Here is a 24667-nt window from a genome sequence, read left to right as displayed (position 1 = left end):
TTTACTACTCAGTGTGCTGCGGATATTTCCAATTTCTGCTTACATATGGATCCCTGACCCGGGTGCACCGATCCTTGTTTGCCTAGGGTGCTGCTCTCCTTCTATCATATATATATACACATTTTATACTTGTTTTACAGTGAATAAATGATCCTAATAATCTGAAGAAGTTTTGCACCTGTGCCACATTTTCCTCTGCATTTATGTATTTCCTAAAGGGGTATTCCGGTATCAGAAAGTTATTATTAAATAACACTATCACAAATAACTTAATGTAGATTGTATATACTTGTACTAACTTAAGTGTGCTTTTGCTTTGCTTATCCCTGACAGGAAGTTGTGTATTCCTTTAATTGTCAATGTGGCGTTGTCTCAGCAGCACCCCAGCTCCTCCCTCCCTGTCTCAGGAGATATGGCTGGATTTTGTCTCTGAACTCAAGCCTCCCTGAGTGATGTTATCATCTCTGATCAGCCCCATAGCCCAAGTCACCACCTCTTCCCAGCTCACACATATTCACACATGTGAATATATGTGTAAATTTATGTGAACATACCCGAGAGAAACAATCTGTAGCAGCCGTGGATGGGTACTAAATCCACAGCTATGGGAGGGGAACTGTCAGGAGTTCTGTGAGAAGGGAGTAGGCAGGGTGAGAGGGCTGTGATGAAGATCTAATGGGGGACAATGCATTCTGAGAATTGTAGTACTAAGCAACTACTTAACCAGGAAGTACGGGACTAAGACCCGCAAAGCAAATGGATTTTTGGTGGTTTCAGAACAGGTAGACAATGATATAATCAAAGTGCCCATTTAAATTTTTGGGTTTCTTAGCTTTTACTCCAACTTCTTTTTTCATAATAAGGAAAAGTATAAAGCACCATAAAAACGCACACATAGTTTTCTATATACACACTTACAATAAAATGCTTGCTTTACTGGTTAGGAAAAGCAGGTTTGGCAGAATTGATGTAGACGTAGGTGACAGGAGGGGCAGATATTAACGTGTCATCTGATGTTTCTCTGATTCAGGAACCTTTGTTGACAATAATAAGGCAGAAACATGATGATAAAAAAAAACTTCCAACAATCAATTTTAAATGATAAAATCACAAATCTAAAAATATGCATTTAGAAAATGAAATGGATATAAATATTAAAAAGGGAATGTTTAACAGTAGAAATGTGATTGATAAAATGTGGTGAATTTAATTTATATATGGAAAGAACGTCGTCTATAAACCAGTCTTTATTAATAACATTAGATTACCTTTTACATGTTGATGTATTCATTTTAGAACTTTTGTACTTCATTTTCTTAGTCTTTAGCTTTTTAGCTGTTGTAAGTTATTTCTATCTCGTATATATCTGTATATACATCTTATATCTGTCTGTCTGAAGAATTCTTCTAGTACACATGAATAACCCTGATACATATGTGGGTGAGTTATTCTCTATTTCCTCATCTGTGTCATTCTCCATGGATCTGTTCCCGCCTTGTGCAGACAGAGCAGGTTGTCCCCTGGGTCTATGAAGCTGCCAGTCATTGTTGTGGAGCAGGATGGATGGAGCCAGGCGGTGAGGACCCCCTTGTTATGCTCACAGCTCTTTGTGGTGTAAATGTGCTTGGCCCTGGGTCGTTCTGTATGAATTCCCCCCCACACCCCCACCCCCAGTCCCCTTTTTTCTTCTTCTTCCAAACCCTATGAATGGAACCTGCAATGGGGGCAGATGAATTCTGCGCACAGTTCAGACATTACAACGTAAAGGTGAATTTAACTGAGAGAATATGGATGCACAGGAGAGACATATGCTTCGTATAAAGCACAACATGGTTACTTCACACTACAGTGCACAAGATTCATTCACCCTGGACTCAGTGTTTAAAATGCGGGGTCTTTTATTAGAGCGTGATCTACCCACATTAGAAATGCGGATGATGAGAGTAGTAGTAATAGCTTAAGATACTGAACTTCGTAGGGATTGGAAAAAAAATGAATATTATAACAATAGCTAACTTCAGAGGGACATGTGAAAATATTCTAAACAAAACATAGGATCAGAGTTTGCTAAACAGTTTGCCTCCAGCTGTTGTAAAACTACAACTCCCAGCATGCCCAGACAGCCTTCGGCTGTCTGGGCATGCTGGGAGTTGTAGTTTTACAACAACTAGAAGCACACGGTTTACAAAACACTGCATTACTTAGAAGTAGGTTGGTGACTGCCATTAAACCATTGATTATCATGCATTTTAGCTATTACATGATCAATGACACCAGGCGAAGGACAAACCTTCATTATGGGAACAGTTGGGGGAGTCATATGTGGACGGAGAGTTGGGGTACAGTATAGGGGAGAGTCGTGGTGCAATAGATGGGGGATGTTGGGGTGTGGTATGTAGGGAATTGGGGTGTGGTATAGAGGGGGTTGGGGCACAGTGTGTGGGAGGTTTGGGCACTGTATGTGGGGGGTTGGGGTGTGATGTGTGGGGTAAGTTTAGAGTAGAGTATATGGGGTAGAGTTGGGGTGTGGTATGTAGTGGATTGGGGTGGGGTGTGGGAGGGGATTGGGGCACGATGTATGTGGGGTTTGGGAGCGGTATCTGGGATAGGGGGGGGCCGGGTAGTCGGGCTGTGATGTCCAGGGGGAAGTTTCAGGTACAGTATATGGGGTAGAGTTGGGGTGTGGTAAGTGGGGGATTGGGGTGGGGTGTGTGGGGGTTTAGGTATGGTATGTGGGGGAGTTGGGGTGAGATGTTCGGGGGAAGTCCGGGGTACAGTATATGGGGTAGAGTTGGGGTGTGATATGTAAAGAATTGGGGTGTGGTGTGAGGGGGTTTAGGTAAGGTGTCTGGGGAGGGGTGGGGGATTTGGGCTGCATTGTGTGGGAGGAGTTTGGGGTATAGTTGGGGTGTGGTGTATAGGGGTTTGGGGTCTGGTATTTGGGATTGGGTCACGGAGTGTGGGGGATTTGGATACAGAATGGGGGGGAGAGGTGAAGTGGGTTTTAATTATAGTTGAAAGCAAGAAGATGCTATAAACAAATAGTACAAAAAATAATAATGAGGATTGGTCCCCGCTCTTTTAATAATTCTTATTTTTCTGTTCCATTCATCCTCTTCTCTTATTTCTGCACTAAGACTGTCACCAAAAAAATGAAGGTCTTTTCTTGTGTTTTACAATAGTGAGAAGTGAGAGGCCCCTGTACGAGGCATTAGAGCTTCCTGCAAACCAAAACCTCATGAGAAGAAGATAGAAAGAGAAACCTCATCTCCCAGAAGACCGTGCAAGTCACTTCCTATTTAACATTAAAAGCCCAGAGATGGTCAGAGCAGGGGGGATATGTCACAATGCTCCTACCGAATCAGACTCAAGATGGTCAAGAGGCAAACCTGTATAATGTACATGCTGTCATATGCATAAAGCGAATGGATACAGGGAATGTGTACAGGGTAGAGCTATGTACGTATAGTGACGTATCCTCTACCTAGAGTCTGATATAAAGAATAGATGATTATTGATTATCATGATAAAATGTAGAACACCTATACTAAAGAAGTATTGAAAAGAGATATTTATAGGGGTGCAGATGTGTTTGTGTTTCTCTTTTATGGGGTGACCCAGTGCGTATACATCTGACAGGCGGCATTGTCCTTATCTTGGTAGTTTTCCTTATTGTTTTGTGCTCCCATCCTCTTACCACCTGCTGCCATCTGGTGGTGGTGTCATCTCATTGCAGATCCTGAAAGAAATTAAAAGAAGAAGAAACACCTGTCACCAGACACATGGCAGGGAGGATGGAGGGGAGGCCATCTTGTGTGCTCACAACTATCAGGCATCACTTCTAGTAGTGTATCTAATCTGATCACGTGTGATACTGCCTACTTAGCTATGTGGGTTAGCCTATCATGTATCGTAATGTCTGCTGAACAGATGTATCTAAGTCCCTAATGGGAGATACAATATACTGAGCTTATGTGTGATACTGGCTGCTAAATTGAAAAAAGAAGAAAAAGACTGGCAACCACAAAAAATGCACACCACTGGCTGCTAAATTGCGTATTTAAGTTTACAATGTGTGATACATTATGCTGAGTTACTGTATCTGCTGCTGTACTATAACTATATGTAAGAATGTAAATGTACTAAGAATATAGGATTGGATTTGTTGTAGATTTAATAATCCATGAGTTTTTTTTCCCTCATTTGTTTAATATTCTTTGCCTTTGTGTGGGTTTTTGATGCAATTTTGGCGCGTGTGGAAAAAAATATAAATTCTAAACTTAATATAAAATAAATAGTTGTACATTTTAACTAGGGACCCTAGTACCAAGCAAAATCACTTAAATAATAATTTTCCTCATAGAAAATATCTTACTGTATCTTATGTAAATTTATATTATGTAATACATTATTATGTAATACATATAATTATTATAGATGAGCGAACTTACAGTAAATTCGATTCGTCACAAACTTCTCGGCTCGGCAGTTGATGACTTTTCCTGCATAAATTAGTTCAGCTTTCCGGTGCTCCGGTGGGCTACCAGACACCAGTCAGTGCATACACTTCAGTAATACAGGTAAAGAGTACAGAACATGTAATACCTCCCTGTACTGTAGGGGGCGCTACCAGACACCAGTCAGTGCATACACTTCAGTAATACAGGTAAAAAGTACAGAACATGTAATACCTCCCTGTACTGTAGGGGGCGCTACCAGACACCAGTCAGTGCATACACTTCAGTAATACAGGGGTTTTACCAGTAAATTGCCCATTCTGATTGGTCGGTTCTTCCGGCCATTGCCACGTTTCACAGATCTGGACGGTCCGTAACATTGTATGTTGAGTCTGGTTTCAACTTACAATGGTCCAGAAAAGACCATTGTATGTTGAAACTATTGTATGTTGAGGCCATTGTAAGTTGAGGGATCACTGTATTTTATTCTATTTACCATAGTCATGGGTGCAGAATAGCTTCATTCTATGCGTCTGGTTGGTGTCCTACATTTCCTGAGATATAGGCTAATGTCACTTATTCCAGTATAAATGTAAAAAACACACTTCATGATTATCCTGCAGTTCATCATACCAAGTATTCCCATTATAAATAATCAAGCATGCATTAAATGCATTTTTTTGGGTGAATATTTAAGGGTCTTTAACCAATGCGTCGCCATTTTTCTGTCTTTAAACTGTTAATCTTCTTACCTTGAAAATGTAAACATATAAATCTATAGAATACACAAAAGGAGCGATAGCATGCACTCACTGCTAGGTTGGTATCTATGCGTCTGGAGGTCCGGGACACCAGGACAACATCGGGCTGGAAGCGAAGCGCTCAGAGGCTACGCCGGTCGTTTCACGCGTCAGACGCGTGAAACGACCGGCATAGCCTCTGAGCGCTTCGCTTCCAGCCTGATATTCTCCCGAACCTAGCGGTGAGTGCATGCTATCGCTCCTTTTGTGTATTTTATTGATACTTCATCTTTTGTTGCGTGCACCCCACAGGTATCAAGCTGCATACAGGATTCCTAGCCTCTTCTACCCACATATCGCTCCAGTAGTAGTGACATATCTGTGGTGCTCTCCCCTTCATTCTTTTGCTCCGTTGTGTATATATATAAATCTATAGATTTGGTATATACAAATGTGTTAATATTTTGCTATATGCTGTGTTCTTATACCGATGAGCTGATTCACCAGCACTTCATATACACTATTCATGTGATCGGAAACATTTACATTAGGGGCCTCATATACTGTTGGAATTCCATGTAAATCTAGGTAAAAAAAGGGGAAATATATGTCACTTTTTTTTAACTTAATTTAATGCGCCAAATGTGCCAAAGTTTTGCTATTTTTCAAACTAATTTTGTCATTTTCTGCTTATTTACTGAAATGTGGGCGTGGTTTTGTTTATTTTCATTTATGAATTGTTTTGCTCTTTTTTGGCTGTTATTTTAAAGTTTCAATAGAGACATTAAAAACGTTAGCGTGTTTCCAATGTGCAAAAGTTTACAGACATTTCAAACCCTATTCATGCATTAGATGGAAAAGTAAATAAAATTTCACTTTGAAAAGGGAAACAAAAAAGGGGAATCATAGGACACGAGGCCCCAGGTGCTATTTTGCATGAATGAGAAAGAAATCTTTGTATGAAGAAGTGACAGAGGGAGAGAAGACATAATCTTATCCAGAAACCAGACTGAATGTGCTTCACGTCCTCACAGAGCTCCTGTGAGTGAAAGTTCTTTGAAGGGAATCTGTCAGATCTGTTGTCTGCTTAGAGCAGGAGACACTGTTGAATAGCTATTAGATTATAAAAGCAAAATGTCCTTTCCTGAAGCTGATGGTGATTACCAAGCTTATAAAATCCCCTTTTTATTTTTCAGCCAAGTGTCAAGGAGGTGGAGCTTATTTCAACCCTTCCAGCCCATTCTTGATTCTCCCCCCAAATGCATATCAGACCATGCACCCATTCCTCTCACATTAAACATCCTTACTTAACACATTTCTGGAGAATCTGGAAATTCCTCACATACTTGATCATAATTTGAAACATGGATGAGACTCCCCCTTTCTGGGTCACTTTGAAGGTGGTTATGCGTGGTCCCATAATTAAAGAGTACCTCTCGTGATCTTGTTAAATGTTTTAATCCTCCCAGTTCACTGCCCTCATCATGATAAACCACCCCCTGCCTTTATTTTTATTATTTGTTAGTTTTCTACTTTGATATTGCTCTGTATTTTCTGCTCAGTCTCAGATTCACAGACTGGGAAGGGGCGTTCCCCAGCAGGCGTGACATCATCTGAAGCCATACAGGGGAGAACGTCCTCACTCTGATACACACAGCCCAGAGCAGTTCAGTGCGAGATGAGCCATGTTTGGCTAATGCTGCCCATCCCCCCCCCCCCCCAGCACTCCAGACTGCATTTCCTGATTTTAGACTTCTGCCAGGCCAGCAGGAGTCCAAATCTGTGCAAGAGATGGGGGAAATGTGCTCTGGGCAAGTAGGGAGACACCTAGTGGCAGCTTTTTTAAACACAAATAAAACATAGAAAACTTCATTTTTTTTTTTTAAACAAAGTACAATAGAAAGATTTTTTTATTTACCATAAGGAGCATTCAATAGCAAAATTTAGTTTCAATGAGAGTGCTTATTTAAAGGAGTAGTGTACTGAAAAGTATGTCCAGTCCGTTGTGCCCAGGCTGCAAAAAAAGAAAACAAACTTTAACTCATCTTCTTCCGTTCCTCTGTAGTGCCGCTACAGCTGGTCAGTCTTCGGGTCCAGTCTTCTTCTGTGTGCACGGATGCTCACACTGCGCTCAGCCTATCACCGTCCGCAGCGATGTCCTGCAAACGAAAGAAGGAAGAAGACCGGAGGCCTGAACAGCTGTAGCAGCGCTATGGGGGAACGGAGGAAGGTGAGTTAAAGTTTAATTTCTTTTTTTTTTTTGCAGTCCAGGCACAAGCGAATTGAGATAATTTTCTGTAGACTACTCCTTTAAAGGGGTACTCCGCCCCTGGCATCTTATCCCCTATCCAAAGGATAGGGGATAAGATGTTAGATCGCCGCGGTCCCACTGCTGGGGACCCCGGGGATCACCACTACGGCACCCCGCCATCATTACTGCACAGAGCGAGTTCGCTCTGTGCGTAATGACGGGCGATACAGGGGCCGGAGCAGCGTGACGTCATGGCTCCGCCCCTCATGACATCACGGCCCGTCCCCTTAATGCAAGTCTATGGCAGGGGGCGTGACGACCGCCACGCCCCCTCCCATAGACTTGTATTGACGGGGGCGGGCCGTGACGTCACGAGGGGCGGAGCCGTGACGTAACGATGCTGCGGCCCCTGTATTGCCCGTCATTACGTGCAGAGCGATCTCGCTCTGCGCAGTAATGATAGCGGGGTGCTGCAGCAGCGTTTCGGCCGTATGCGGTTTCCCGACCGCAGGCAAAAACGTGGTCCACCGTGTTTTTGCCTACGGTCGGGAAACCGCATACGGCCGAAAACGAAGCAGACCGAAGGCTGCGGTTCACTCCGGTCGGCTCATAGACATACATTAAATACGGTTCCCGAATACGGCTGAGTGCTGGCGCCGTGATTAAGCCCCGCCCCCCTCCTCCCAGCCGTATACGGGAACCGTATTTAACAAAACGTGGTGTGAACCCAGCCTTATTTAGATGATTGGGACAAATGCAGAAATTTCTGTAACACATCTGATGTATGTGAATTCAGCCTTAAGGTGCAGATTGCATATTATATCTATCGCACCTATATAACATGCAGACACCTTTTTTTTTAACCCTTGCTTGATATCTTTTATACAGTATGGCCACTGGATAAAGTGATGTAACATGACACAGACACCAGCTGTTAGGGATACATGGAATTTATTCATCTCTGTACACCAAAAGAAACTTTATTACTGAAAAAAAATAAAATAATAAAAAATAGAAAGAACCAGGGACCAAATATTACATGTAGAAGAAGCCAGGCACATAGGAACATACATGTATGGTTATAGTGTCACCGGCAGTGATTATCGGACCCAAGCGTTAGTGTTCATTAGCTAATCACACAACCGCAATCATCAATTCACTTTACAGAGACAAGTGGAGTCAGTTATCTTACAGTCATTTAGTTTGTGGCAGTGTCGCCCCCTACAGTTGGTTTGTATAGAACTATCATAAGCTTAAAAAGAATCACGTCATATATATGTAAAATTCTTCTGATATTATAACATCAATATAACTCTCAACATTCTAATGCTTTCACAAATGACCCGGGATAACATGCAGAACCTCCTGGATTTCTCCATTAAGGGGACAGTGCTTGCTAAAAAGTGACAGGGTTGAAGGGTGCACCTTACACTGGACATCTTAGCGCAGTGCTCATGGGCTTCGGACATGTTTTGGGCTCCATGAATGCTGAATGCTTTATTTTTGGGACTGGTAAAAGATCTTGATCCCTACTTAGGGTACGTTCACACGTGCGGATTTACAGCATATTTTACGCTGCAGATCCACCGTTGAAGGACCTCTGTATGGTGCCCTTAACTGTGCCTGCTCCGAGCAGACACACTGCGATGTGCGAGTCGCCGCGCATGTGCGGTGTACTCGCACACATCACGGCCGCTCCCCCTGCTCAATGAGCTAGGCCGGGAGCGGCCGCGATGTGCAAGTAGACTGCGCATGCGCGCGGCGACTTGCACACCGCAGTGTGTCTGCTCGGAGCAGCGTATTGCAGCTCCGAGCAGGCACATATAAAGGCAGCATGTAGGGGGGCCTTCAGTGGCGGATCTGCAGAGAAATACGCTGCGAAAATCCGCACGTGTGAACCTACCCTAATAGTATCTCCTGGCACGTTTAGGTGGAATTTCCCTTTAAATTGGGCTTGCAAATTGTTGCCATTTTTGCATCATCCTGTTACATAGTGTACATGTTATATTGTTTTACACTTCCCTTTATCAGCTGAAGGCACATGGGTGACTGCAAGCTGTGGTGTTGTGGGATAGTCTACTGCATTGTGATACTGTAGCCTTCACTTGGGGTCATCCTGTTCACACTTTCTCACTCCTTCTGTAAGTTTATTACTTTCTGCTACAATACTAAACAACCATAAGGAAGATAAAGAACTGGCTAGATGTGAATAATATAGAAAACCCTGGGGACTGGTGGGGGGTTGTCACAAACTTGTGTTTTCCTTCATTGTGTCACTGAGAAATGTGCTGAAATATCTCTGTACAGATTACAGCTGAAATATACATTAGCGATGTCCACCCTCATCTTGCCACAGCCAGCTCCTCCTTAGTTTGGCAAATAGTCATTTAGTCTTCTCTGCGGGTAAGATGGTGACAGGGTCTGTCTGCACCTCAGCATCACACATGCGCTTCATCCCCTGGAATGGTCAGATAGAGCACATATATTAGTACATGATCATACACATAAGATATTAACCCCTTAAGGACTGAGGGGTTTTCGGTTTTTGCGCTTTCGTTTTTTCCTCCTCACCTTTTAAAAATCATAACCCTTTCAATTTTGCACCTAAAAATCCATATGAGGGCTTATTTTTTGCGCCACCAATTCTACTTTGCAGTGACATTAGTCATTTTACCCAAAAATCTACAGCAAAACGGGGAAAAAAATCATTGTGCGGCGAAATAGAAGAAAAAACGCCATTTTGTAAATTTTGGGGGCTTCCGTTTCTACGTAGTAAATTTTTTGGTAAAATGACACATTCTCTTTATTCTGTAGGTCCATATGATTAAAATGATACCCTACTTATATAGGTTTGATTTTGTCGCACTTCTGGAAAAAATCATAACTACATGCACGGAAATTTATACGTTTAAAATTGTCATCTTCTGACCCCTATAACTTTTTTATTTTTCTGCGTATGGGGCGGTATGAGGGCTCATTTTTTGTGCCGTGATCTGACGTTTTTAGCGGTACAATTTTTGTATTGATCAGACTTTTTGATCGCTTTTTACTCATTTTTTTCATGATATGAAAAGCGACCAAAAATATGTTATTTTGGACTTTGGAATTTTTTTGTGCGTACGCCATTAACCGTGCGGTTTAATTAATGATATATTTTTATAGTTCGGACATTTCCGCATGCGGTGATACCACATATGTTTATTTTTATTTACACAGTTTTTTTTTTAATGGGAAAAGGGGGGTGATTTGAACGTTTATTAGGGAAGGGGTTAAATGACCTTTGTTAACTATTTTTTTGCAGTGTTATAGCTCCCATAGGGACATATAACACTGCACACACTAATCTCTTATGCTGATCCCTGGAAAGACATAGCTCTGCACGGATCATCGAGATAGGGGCTCGAGTGCTCAAGCCTGTAGTTCAGGCTTGGAGCAATCAAACCCAGATCGGACGCCACGGAGACGGGTAAGGAGACGTCTGCCTGCGTCCCAGCTGATCGGAACGCCGCGATTTTATCGCGATGTCCCGATCAACCCGGCTGAGCTGCCGGGAAGCGTTTACTTTCGTTTTCAGACGCGGCGGTCAACTTTGATCGCCGCGTCTGAAGGGTTAACAGCGCGCGGCACAACGATCGATGCCACGCGCTGTTAGCCCAGGGCCCGGCTATGATTAGCAGCCGGGACCGACCCGGTGTGATGCGGGGTCACGCCGTGACCCCGTTTTTAACACTGGGAGCGGGCTCAGGACATACAAGTCCTTAAGGGGGGTATTCCAGGAAAAAACTTTTTTTTTTATATATATCAACTGGCTCCAGAAAGTTAAACAGATTTGTAAATGACTTCTATTAAAAAATCTTAATCCTTTCAGTACTTATGAGCTTCTGAAGTTAAGGTTGTTCATTTCTGTCTAAGTGCTCTCTGATGACACGTGTCTCGGGAACCGCCCAGTTTAGAAGCAAGTCCCCATAGCAAACCTCTTCTAAACTGGGCGGTTCCCGAGACGTGTCATCAGAGAGCACTTAGACAGAAAAGAACAACCTTAACTTCAGCAGCTCATAAGTACTGAAAGGATTAGGATTTTTTAATAGAAGTCATTTACAAATCTGTTTCACTTTCTGGTGCCAGTTGATTTATAAAAAAAAAAAAAAAAAAGTTTTTTTCCTGGATAACCCCTTTAACAATGATTTTACTGCTCACTCCATGAGGGCAGACAACACAGGATACTTATCAGCCCCCCATAACATTAGATCAATGGAGAACTGAGGAACCCTGGATCTTTGGGGATACGTGTGCTGCACTTACAATGGTTTTAAAGAAGTTGCCCAAAGATTGCCTCTTCTCTGTCCTCTTCAGCTGTCCGTCTCTAGATGCTTTATCATCCACTTGCACTGGGTCTGGAGCTTGGAGCTGTACGGACACGGCTGCCTCTGCGCTCTCTCGACTCTCCTGCTTGTTAAGTTTCTCTGCTGAAGCTTTCTTCTCCTTCATGGCGTCTTTTCCTTTCAGTGGTGGGGGTGGAGGAGGTTCCACTACAGCTGTGACCACTGTTTTCTCATTTTTACTGACCTCCACCCCATCTGTGATGTCTAGAGTCTGCAGAGGTAAAATTCATGAATGCAAAACCTTAGCTGTGCAGTGTGCATGGTTTGTGGGTTCTGCTGACTGGATGAAGCTTTAGCCCAGTGGTCTTCAAACTGTGGCCCTCCAGATGTTGCAAAACTACAATTCCCAGCATGCCCGGACAGCCGTTGGCTGTCCGGGCATGCTGGGAGTTGCAGTTTTGCAACATCTGGAGGGCCACAGTTTGAAGACCGCTGCTTTAGGCTATGTTCACACTACGGAATGTCCGCACACTGCGCAAACTGCGGACGGTGGTAGGACCGCAAAGGAATGCTTCATCTCATAGACCGTATGCATTCCGTGCGGAGTCTGAACAAAGAATGAACATATTCATTCTTTCTGAAGACAAGGAAAATGGAAATTCCGTGCCAGTACATCTGGCACGGAAATTCCGCCGTGTGCACAGCGCAGCAGAATCCCATTGAATTCAACAGGACCCTGCTGCAGCGGAATCTCCGTGCCAGATTCCAATGCAGAATCCGGCACAGATGTGGAAACATGGGCTTAGTCATCTCTGGGATGGAAGTAAAGGTCTTAAAACAATTTATATATCTATCTATCTATATATATATATATATATATATACGGGGTCAGTACTTTCCTCAGGGAGAGGACACCTCTTCAGGTGTAACGGAGATTCAAGTTAGGCCATTTAGCACTCCATGGGCTTCTGGGGTCGTCTCCCTGTGTGTGATGTCCCAGAGACAGGAACTGATGCTAGTACAGAGCCTGCTGGGACCTGTAGTACCCCGATAGCTGAGGAGTCGTCTGATGGAGTTGCTGTGTTGATCTCTGGGGTGAGAGTTGCTGCCAGTACAACCTGCCCTGGAGATTGTGCCCCAGAATCTGTAGGATTGCTGGGATAGAGGAGCTGAGGCTGAGGCCGCCCTCTGGAACAAGGAATCGTGTTGGACTTATCTGTGGACTTAGCTGTGGACCCGCTAGCGGATGTGAGGACCGGACCTCCCAGGAGACTTGAGGTACCACTAGACGTGGAGCTGTTATCTGTGGACTGCGGACAATACATTGGAGCGTTGGGCCTGGAGCGGAATCCCGGGATCTGTGGTTTGTCCCTTCTGTTGCCCATTGTTTGCCCAGTGACTGTGCCCTTCTGTTGCCCAGACTCCGGATCACCCCTCATCGTGTGGAATGTGTTTTGTTTTGTGATTTCTGCCAATAAACTTGGTGCTGTTCTCCCATCTCTCGCTCTGTTGATTGTGTGACAATCCTAACATGTTGAACCCCGTCACAACTGGTGTCCTCTCCCTGAGGAAAGTACTGACCATGTTTAAAGCCACAGGCCTCTCACCACAGCCAAGCCAGATCACCCTGCTCTGTACTGACGAGGGGCAAACACCCCGAAACAGCTGTCTGCAGATGGGTACTCTCTCCTTCTGGAGAGAGTTCTGGCTTGGCATAAATCCCAATCAGTTCTGAGACTTCTTACATGGAGCCATAGCTGTTATGCAGGACACACTACCTGTGAAGGTGGTGTGATGAGCTGATTTAAATATATATATATATATATATATATATATATATATACACACTATTCACAGGAGAGTACACAATCAAAGTAGAGATTGGGTAAGCGGTCTTGAGAATGGCGGCGAGAGGCCGCGGAAACGTTGCTCTCTGTACACTGGAATGATGCAATAAACTTTGCCATTATTTTTTCACCTACTACTTGTGTGCTGCCGCCTATCTGGAGATATATATGTATATAGGCTAAATATTAATCCTTCCAGTACTTATCAGCTGCTAAAGTTGAGTAGTCCTTTTTCTGTCTGACAACAGTGCTCTCTGCTGACATCTCTGCCTGTCTCTGGAACTGCACAGAGTAGAAGGGGTTTGCTGTGGGGATTTGCTTCTACTCTGGACAGTTCCCAAGACAGCAGTCATCAGAGAGCACTTAGACAGAAAAGAACAACTCAACTTCCAACTTCCTCCAACTTTTTGGAGCCAGTTGATATATAAAAAAAAGTTTTTTTCCCTAGATTACCCCTTTAAGCTTGAAAGCACCTGGTAGGTGACAGTAGAATGTGTTGGTAAATCTTTGTGTTGGGATTGATGACACATAGAGGGGTCTGAGCTTAAAAGTTCTTGGGTATGTTCACACATACTATATATTCTGCAGATTTTCTGCTTTTAAGTCAGTGATAAACTCTGCAGCATACATAGTACATGTGTACATATCCATAGGGTGTATTCACATGGTGCAGTCAAATCATGTTATGCTCCAATTTCACAAAATTCACAACCGACAAAAGTTGACCACGTGGCCAAAAGGAGTCACCTAATGAGTGTGGGTGGCTGTGCTTTGGGTCTGCAGAAAATAGCCCATGCAGCCCAAAGAGAGTCACTAGGTCACTCTGTTCAGCCATAGAAATCAATGGGGTCCGCTGTTGCTGTCATACGTCGGCATCCTGTTTTCATCTAATTGGAGCAGTAACACAGTATGAACCTAGCATTAAACCTAAATACCTAAAGCACGTTTTGGGGTATGGTCACACTTAGCAGAAATGCTGCAGATTTTTCCCAGCGTTCACATGGGCGGATTTGATTGCGAACTCGGAGTGTGTTTCCCGCTGCGAGTTTGAAGGGGGACAGGCTCTATGCGGCAGATTTTCAGCAGTGGAATTTCCACCCCATTGTTCAGGCATGCTGTAGGTTGGCAACAGCTGGAGGCACACTGTTTGGAAAACTGGTCTAAATCGATTCGTAGTGTCTGAACCTAGAATTATTATCATTTGCTACAGAAAATCACTGTTATCCTGTCCAAAGAAATGTATTGAGTAGCTTGAAAATCAAGGGGGCGGCTCACAATTTCTTTTGAAATCACTATGTGCTGGTTTGGGAGAAATTCCTAAAAGTATTAGCTTTATTTTCTCCATACAGAAAGATAATGTGCTCACACTGTAGGCAAAAATAAACAAAAACAATGTGTGTGAGCAGCTATAGGGGCCATTGGGCAGTGTTTCCCAACCAGAGTGCCTCCAGCAAAACAACAACAGGTCCAGGCATGCTGGGAGTTGTAGTTTTGTAACAGCAAAAACATGATTTGCATGTTGCAATGTGTATTTGTTTTTTACTTTGTTTTTGCTTTCTTTGACTTGTAGTAGCAATGTGCAATGTGTAATGTGTAGCCCTAGCTTGTATTTGTTAACCCTCCACAGTACTGAGGATTCCCTTAAATTCATCCATCAGAAACAGCTAACCTGCATTTTGACTGTTTCTAGTAACACCAAACCTTATTATTGGCTAAAGTAAAGAAAAAAAACTTATAGAAAAAAATAAATGAGAGTATGAGTGCCATCTAGTGGTCGTTTATGAGGTTTACAAGCCAGTATATCTGTGTCTTCTAAACAGTGTGTCTCCAGCTGTTGCAAAACTACAACTTCCAGCATGCCTTTAGCTCTCCAGGCATGCTAGAAGTTGTAGTTTTGCAACAGCTTTAACCCCTTAAGGACGCAGGGTTTTTCAGTTTTTGCACTTTCGTTTTTTCCTCCTTACCTTTTAAAAATCATAACCCTTTCAATTTTCGACCTAAAAATCCATATTATGGCTTATTTTTTGCATCACCAATTCTACTTTCCAGTGACATCAGTCATTTTACCCAAAAATTCACGGCGAAACGGGAAAAAAAATCATTGTGCGACAAAATCGAAGAAAAAAACGCCATTTTGTAACTTTTGGGGGCTTCCGTTTCTGGGCAGTGCATATTTCGGTAAAAATTACACCTTATCATTATTCTGTAGGTCCATATGATTAGAATTATACCCTACTTATATAGGTTTGATTTTGTCGCACTTCTGGAAAAAATCATAACTACATGCAGGAAAATTTATACGTTTAAAAATGTCATCTTCTGACCCCTAGAACTTTTTTAGTTTTCCACTTACAGGGCGGTTTGAGGACTCATTTTTTGCGCCGTGATCTGAAGTTTTTATCGGTTTGATTTTTGTTTTAATCAGACTTTTTGATCACTTTTTATAAATTTTTTAATGGTATAAAAAGTTACCAAAATACGCTTTTTTGGAATTTGGATTTTTTTTGCGCGTACGCCATTGACCGTGCGGTTTAATTAATTATATATTTTTATAGTTCGGACATTTACACACGCGGCGATACCACATATGTTTATTTTAAATTTTTATTTACACTGTTTTTTTTTTTATGGGAAAAGGGGGGTGATTCAAACTTTTATTAGGGAAGGGGTTAAATGACCTTTATTAACACTTTTGTTTTACATTTTTTTTGCAGTGTTATAGGTCCCATAGGGACCTATAACACTGCACACACTGATCTCTCATGCTGATCACTGGCATGTATTAACACGCCTGTGATCAGTGTTATCGGCGCTTGACTGTTCCTACCTGGATCTCAGGCACGGAGCAGTCATTCGTAGATCTGACACTGAGGAGGCAGGTAAGGGCCCTCCCGGTGTCCTGTAAGCTGTTCGGGACACCGTGATTTCACCGCGGCGGTCCCGAACAGCCCGATTGACTAGCCGGGATACTTTCACTTTCACTTTAGAAGCGGCGGTCAGCTTTGACCGCCGCTTCTATAGGGTTAATACCGCACATTGCCGTGATCGGCGATGTGTGGTATTAGCCACGAGTCCCGGCCGTTGTTGAGCGCCGGGACCGACGCAATGTGATGCGGGGTCGCGCCGCTTCATATCGCGGGAGCTGGCGCAGGACATAAATATACATCCTACCTCGTTAAGGGGTTAAGCACTCTGTTTGGAAAACACTGCAGTATATACACCAAACAACTTTATTCCAGAGAATAAACATTATAGAGATAGGCAAACAGCCATTATCTTTAAGAAAGTTTAAATCTTAAAGGGGTATTCCAGGCAAAAACTTTTTTTTATATATCAACTGGCTCCGGAAAGTTAAACAGATTTGTAAATTACTTCTATTAAAAAATCTTAATCCTTCCAATAGTTATTAGCTTCTGAAGTTTTCTGTCTAACTGCTCAATGATGATGTCACGTCCCGGGAGCTGTGCATGATGGGAAAATATCCCCATAGGAGCTGCACAGCTCCCGAGACGTGAGTCATCAGAGAGCAGTTAGACAGAAAACAGCAACTCATCTTCAGAAGCTAATAACTATTGGAAGGATTAAGATTTTTTATAGAAGTAATTTACAAATCTGTTTAACTTTCTGGAGCCAGTTGATATATATAAAAAAGTTTTGGCCTGGAATATCCCTTTAACCCTCTTGTATGCATAGATCAAACAAATGGAGTGTGATTACCACACAGAATAGAACAACGGAGAGAAGGTTTTTATAGATAGATACGAGCCAGATAGATAAATGATAGATATGAGATAGATAGATAGGAGATAGATATATATGAGATAAATAAATAGATATGAGATAGATAAATAAATAGATAGATATGAGATAGATAGATAGATAGGAGAGAGATAGATAAATAGATAGATATGGGATAGAGAGAGATAGATATAAGATACGGTAGATCTCACAGTCTGATTTACAGGATATCCCATCACCAGAGCCGGTTGTATTATAATCTGCACTTACAGGCTCCTGGCTGCTTTTTTCGGTACTCTCCTCTGGGCTGATATTACTTCCATCACCCAGCACTGACTATAATAACAAGTAATAAACAAGTGTTTTTTCTCTTTCTGTACATTCTCCTTATAGACATAAAATCATACAATAAATTAACTAATAAAAAGAAAAACTAAAAATATATAAACCTATAAATTAATATTAGGATGTAATATAATATTTCTGATGTAATTTAATGTTGATGTAATATATATATATATATATATATATATATATATATATATATTTCTGACTAATCTCTGCCATGGCACCTATGTATGGTGCAACACAAAAGCCAAAACTTTCTCAAGGTAAATAAAATTGTGGCTTTCAATAAGTTAGCAGTATGGGCCCCCTTCTTCTTTGAAATTTGCCTAACACATCGACGCCTCAGAGCTTGAGACAATGTTTGGTTCTTACCAGCTGTTTGAAGAACATCATGATTTTGGGTTTGGTGGCCTTTGCGTCTTCTTGCTTCTTGTTCTCTGGAGATTTGCTCCCTGGAGTGGCTCCTTTGTCCCCAGTGTTGGACTTGCTGCTCTGGGGTTCTGGTTCGGATGAGCTCTATATTCACAGGTGATATGATAGGGTCACTATTCTTCAGAGAAGAATAACATAGACTCGACACAGTCCTGTGTATTCAAAACTCCCCACTAAGGAATCAGGTAAATCCCATAAGGTGCAGCTCCATGTGCAATGGCATAACAGGTGGTGCTCACTAGGGCTGGGCGGCATGGCCAAATATGTGTATCGTGGTATTTTTGTAACTTATGGTGGTTCCACTGTATATAACAGTATTCCCCCTTCCCCCCCAAAAAAATTAATTAATAGCCCAGCGCTGCGCTGTTCCCATCGGGGTAAATACTCACGTCACCCGCAAGCGCTGCTCTCCTCGTCCTCCTGTTTGTTGTGGCCGCCGGCACTGGCACTCTATACTGTATCCCTATGCCCGGGCTGCAAAAGGTAAACAAAAATAAACTTTAATGAATGTTCCTACGTCGGCCTTATGCTCTTCCTGGGGACGTGAACGTCGGACAGCCGTCAGCCTATCACCGGCCGCAGCGATGTTCTGCCTCAGCCGGTGATAGGCTGAGCCCACTGTCATGTAAGAAGCCAGCTTCTTACATGACAGTGGGCTCAGCCTATCACCGGACGAGGCGGAACATCGCTGCGGCCGGTGATAGGCTGACGGCTGTCCGACGTTCCATTCCCTAGGAAGCAGGTCCAGACCGACGGGGAAGGTGAGTTAAAGTTTATTTTGTTTACCTTTTGCAGCCCGGGCATAGGGATACAGTATAGAGCAGTGGTCTTCAACCTGCGGACCTCCCGATGTTGCAAAACTACAACAAAGTTGTAGTTTTGCAACATCTGGAGGTTGAAGACCATTGATATAGAGTGTCAGCGCCGGCGGCCGCAACAAACAGGAGGACGAGGAGGGAAGCGCTCACGGGTCAAATATGATTAGTTCCCCGATGTGGGAACAGCGCAGCGCTGGGCTGACAATTCATTCCCAAGGGGGAGGGACCAAATCGGTATTGCGGTATGGGTTAAAATTCATATCGTGCAGCACAAAAATTTCGGTATTCGGTATGAACCGGTATACCGCCCAGCACTAGTGCTCACTAGTCACAAGTGAAAGTCTTATGTCAAATAGTACAAATGTAGTAGACAAAGGGCACTCACCAGTTCAGATGCTTGGTATAAAATCTGTAATCTTTATTGAAGTAATACGCATACAGTGCTGGAGGGGTTTTCATAGACACATGTGGAGGGGGAGGGGTGAAACTTTGGTCTTCGGTGCCGTTTCACGCTTCATAGCACTTCTACTGGCCCACCAAGTGGGCCAGTAGAAGCGCTATGAAGCGTGAAACACCATCATAGCCTGAAGTTACACCCCCCCTCCACATGCGTCTATGAAAACCCCTCCAGCACTGTATGCGTATTACTTCAATAAAGATTACAGATTTTATACCAAGCATCTGAACTGGTGAGTACCCTTTGTCTACTACATTTGTACGATATGATAGGGTCAATTTCAAAAGGGAAAAAAAATCCTTTATAACTTCAACTCCAGAAAAGTCATCTGTCCAGGGAAAAAAAAGGCATGAATAAGGCTGGGTTCACACGACGTTTTTACAATACAGTTCCCGTTTATGTTTTCAATTTGAAAACCGCATGGAACCGTATTGAAAACCATATGCATTGACTCTCCACTGAAAACCGTATGCATTGACTCTCCACTGAAAACCATATGCATTGACTCTCCACTAAAAACCATATGCATTGACTCTCCACTGAAAACCGTATGCATTGACTCTCCACTGAAAACCATATGCATTGACTCTCCACTGAAAACCGTATGCATTGACTCTCCACTGAAAACCATATGCATTGACTCTCCACTAAAAACCATATGCATTGACTCTCCACTGAAAACCGTATGCTCTCCGGTTGTGTCCGTTTTGCATCTTGTACGGTTTTGTCAGTTTTTTTCCCGTACCCAAAACCACAGCCTACCACAGTGTTTTTGGTCCGGGTGAAAAACCGGATAAGTTTTTTTTTTTTAACTGTATATGTTTACTGGAAGCCGTATACGTTTTTTTAAAACATGGAAGTCAATGGGAACCGTACAGAACCGTATGTGCGTACGGTTCCATCCGGTTTGCACCATAGTGTTTTTGACTTTGCACAGTTTTTTTCTTGAAATTTCAATCAAACACGTGAAACTTTATTCATAAAAGAGTGAAAAGTTAAAAATGTATACTTTTTTTTCTTTGAAAAATGATGTCCGGTTGCATCCATCTTTTAACTGTATATATTTTTTTTAACCGGTTAAAATTTGTACACATGTTTTGATACAGTTTAGTCAGGTTTTGCGGAATCAGTTTTTTATCCAAAAACCTGATACGGGTACTGTATTGCAAAAATGTGGTATGAACCCAGCCTAACAGAAACTTCTCCACTAAATATGTACACACTGACCAGCCATAACATTAATTCACTACTTTTGTGGGGTATGTTGGCAGAATGGTATGCTGACGTATAAAACAGTGTACCCTCACTAGATCCATTGAGTTCATTGGGAAAATGTAGTCGTGGCCATAACTTGCATAATTGCTGCAAAACACGCCATTTTTACAGCAATTGCGGCCATTAGCTGCATGAACACATGCGGTAATGAGCTGCTGTATTACTAATTAGCTGCAACGTGTAAATTGCATATGGTCATCCTTAATATTGTGCCTGATCAGTGTATACTGGGTACACTAAAAAAATAAGTTATATCATGTGTGTACTAGTATGTGAATGAATATGGAGTCACACAAAATATCTGTATTTCACCATAGCACTATGCATTATATATAGCTTGAGAAAGACCGCAATCGGGCAGTAGAAACGTTGTTCCTTGATGTCAGGTCAATAAACCTTTTTTCACCTTTACCCATTGGAGTGCTGCGGTCCCTGTTTTTTGGTGTGGAGATATATACATGTATATATATATGTGTCATCTTCAAGACTTGTCTTCCTTTCATCCTCTCACATTATCTTAAAGCTTAGACATATGTCTTTATTAAGTACTGATCTTAAATCTAGCTATCTACCATGTATACTAGTTTTGTGTAAACATTTTTTCATTTTTACCATGATTTTTTAAAATAGCAGCAGAAACGACTACATTTTTTACGTCAACATAGCCTAAAGCAGTGGTCTCCAATCTGCGTACCTCCAGATGTCGCAAAACTACAATTTCCAGCATGCCCGGACAGCGGTTGGCTGTACGGGCATGCTGGTAGTTGTAGTTTTGCATGGATAAGTTATGTGATATACAATGTGAACTGACACAATTCATAGTCCAATACAATACTCCTTTATTATTTAATTAAAGACCTCATCACAAACTACAAGTACAGAGAGACCCTCCCACACTTAATACTACCCACCCTAAAACACCCAAAACCAAAAAAGACAAGTGGGGGTACCCAAATGGATCCACAAGACATCACAATGGTCATTTAATATAGGCATTACAAAATACTATACTGTTAATGAGCAGGCACCAATATAGCACAATTGCTCTATATGGCTCAATAAATACCTATAGAAGACACGTTCATGGTCCTAAGGAGCACCCCGCAACTTCAACTTCGTCAGGAGGTGAAGTGCCCCTACTGGACCATGAGCATGTCTTCTATAGGTATTTATTGAGCCATATAGAGCAATTGTGCTATATTGGTGCCTGCTCATTAACAGTATAGTATTTTGTAATGCCTATATTAAATGACCATTGTGATGTCTTGTGGTTCCATGTGAGTGCCCTAACTTGTCTTTTGAGGTTTGAGTGTTTTTAGGGTTATGATCCTGAATTACATCCTGTATTATACTTCAGAGCTGCACTCTCTATTCTGCTGGTGCAGTCACTATTCATACATTACTCATCCTGTACTGATCCCGAGTTACATCCTGTATTATACTCCAGAGCTGCCATCACTATTCTGCTGGTGAGGTCACTGTGTACATACATTACATTACTCATCCTGTACTGATCCCGAGTTACATCCTGTATTATACTCCAGAGCTGTACTCACTATTCTGCTGGTGTTACATACATTACATTATTTATCCTGTACTGATCCTGAGTTACATCCTGTATTATACTTTAGAGCTGTACTCACTATTCTGCTGGTGGGGTCACTGTGTACATACATTACGTTATTTATCCTGTACTGATCCTGAGTTATATGCTGTATTATATTTTAGAGCTGTACTCACTATTCTGCTGGTGCAGTCACTGTGTACATACATTACATTATTTATCTTGTACTGATCCTGAGTTACATCCTGTATTATACTTTAGATCTGTACTCACTATTCTGCTGGTGAGGTCACTGTGTACATACATTACATTACTTATCCTGTACTGATCCTGAGTTATATCTTGTATTATACTCCAGAGCTGCACTCACTATTCTTCTAGTGAAGTCACTGTGTACATACATTACTTATCCTGTCCTGAGTTACATATTGTATTATACTCCAGAGCTTTACTCACTATTTTGTTACATACACAACATTTTCTATCCTGTACTGATCCTGAAATTAATGTTATTTTATTTTTATCAAAAGTGTAAAGCATAAAAAAAAAGTTAAGAATAAATACATATAAGACAACATGCAAAACGGAGAAATAATTGTAATGAAATGTAATACTGATACCATAGCATAAAATTAAAATATTGGTCACGAGCTCCCGGGGCTTGTGAATGTGGTGTTCCGGTACAGGACCTGGTCCTGTCCCTTTGTCTAAAGTCCCCTCAGCCAGAGTCCCTCCATGTCAATAGGGCTCTCCTGTAGGACTAACCCCTAGTTGCCTCATATAAATGGTATTATATATATATATATATATATATATATATATTTATTTATTTAGATATTTAATATGATATATAGGAATACCTCTGTATAGGACCTTAGAGGTCACATGCCTGTAATTAAATTGCATTATGGTTTAAGGACCTTTAGGTCATATGATACCCAGAGTTCACTGGGTCAGGACTGACAGGTTTTGCTGACCAATGAGCTTTGTCCCGCCCTCTTAATATATAAGGAGCTGCAGCCACTAAGTTAGTTGTCTTACTCTCTTGTTCCTGGCACTTAAAGAAATCACATCTCATATCGTCAGCATCACTTCAAGCTAGGCCTGAAGCCTAATACCTAGCAGCCACAAAACCATGAGTTATCTAAGCTCAATCTACTGAATCCTGTGTGACTACTACAGAACCAAATTTCCTAAAAATAGTAGCACAGTGGCTAGCATCAAAGCTCATTGATCCCGGAGTCCCAGCAAACCTGTGAGGAACCTGTACCACGGTTCTCTCTTGCAAAGACTGTTATGTTCCATGCCGTTGCATAAAATATACAGTAAAGTTACTTCAAGTTTGCTTCATAAAATCTGCTGTGGACATTCCGTTATTTCTCCCTGCCGTTTGTGGGACGGTTGGCAGTAGGACTATTACATTGAGGAAACCGCACCCTGGTGTCATGACAATTAAGGGTTAATACCCATATACCCTACACTATCATCGCAACACCCAAGACTACCACATGAACATCCGCTGGTAGCATGCAGCCCCGCTCCGGCAGGTTATATCTTCCAGCGGCAGGGGTGATGGCAGGGACACCACATTAACTAGGGGCTTTGGCTGTCATGGTTACAGGCAGTGTGCAGGCTTTAGGCTAAAAGCAAGCTGGGTTGATGGCTAGTATAGCTGTATTTCTTTGGCTTTGGCTGTCTGGGTATGCTGGGAGTTGTAGTTTTGCAACAGCTGGAGGCACACTGGTTGGGAAACACTGGCCCAGGCTCTTAATCACCTAATAGAGAGCTCCTACAGGCGGGGGGTCATCTGCTGGCGGAGGTTTGGTTTTTACTTGTGGAATCATGAGAGGGCATAGCTCTCTGTGTCGGTGCAGTTTTCGGCAGTTTCATATTCAGTGCCAGTGATCTTTGCATCACTCGCTGCTTTGGATTCGGCTGTTAAAGGGGTACTCCGGTGAAAACCTTTTTTCTTTTACATCAACTGGTGGCAGAAAGTTAAACATATTTGTAAATTACTTGTATTAAAATTTTTTTAATCCTTCCAGTAATTATTAGCTGCTGAATGCTACAGAGGAAATTCCTTTCTTTTTGGAACACTGATGACATCACGAACACAGTGCTCTCTGCTGACATCTCTGTCCATTTTAGCAACCATGCATAGCAGATGTATGCTAAGGGCAGCATGGTGGCTCAGTGGTTAGCACTTCTGCCTTGCAGTGCTGGGGACTTGGGTTCAAATCCCACTAAGGACAACAATAAATAAAGCATTATTATTATTATAATAACGTCAGCAGAGAGAACTGTGGTTGTGATGTCATCAGAGAGCATTCCAAAAAGAAAAGAATTTCCTCTGTAGTATTCAGCAGCTAATAAGTACAGGAAGGATTAAGATTTTTTAATAGAAGTCATTTACAAATA

The 24667-nt window shown here is 42.2% G+C and overlaps 1 protein-coding gene across 14 annotated transcripts in view; it reads right to left on the bottom strand.

The window, feature by feature from the left end:
• Positions 1 to 8382: 8382 nt before the first annotated feature.
• Positions 8383 to 24667, bottom strand: part of BCAS1 (brain enriched myelin associated protein 1) — a 205107-nt gene continuing 188822 nt past the window's right edge. For 11 of the 14 annotated variants that reach the window (XM_056548663.1, XM_056548664.1, XM_056548670.1 and 8 more), the window contains 4 exons: positions 18076 to 18219; positions 17626 to 17691; positions 11751 to 12041; positions 8383 to 9906 (listed from right to left, as the gene is read on the bottom strand). In XM_056548663.1, coding sequence (XP_056404638.1) covers positions 9832 to 9906; positions 11751 to 12041; positions 17626 to 17691; positions 18076 to 18219 — 576 coding nt within the window. In that variant the 3' untranslated portion in view covers positions 8383 to 9831. The remainder of the gene's footprint in view (positions 9907 to 11750; positions 12042 to 17625; positions 17692 to 18075; positions 18220 to 24667) is intronic. The other 3 variants (XM_056548673.1, XM_056548677.1, XM_056548667.1) reach the window with 2 other exon arrangements.

Source organism: Hyla sarda, chromosome 12 (genome assembly GCF_029499605.1).
Source record: "Hyla sarda isolate aHylSar1 chromosome 12, aHylSar1.hap1, whole genome shotgun sequence".
Lineage (NCBI taxonomy): Eukaryota > Metazoa > Chordata > Amphibia > Anura > Hylidae > Hyla > Hyla sarda.
This window is presented reverse-complemented; position numbering and strand designations above follow the sequence as displayed.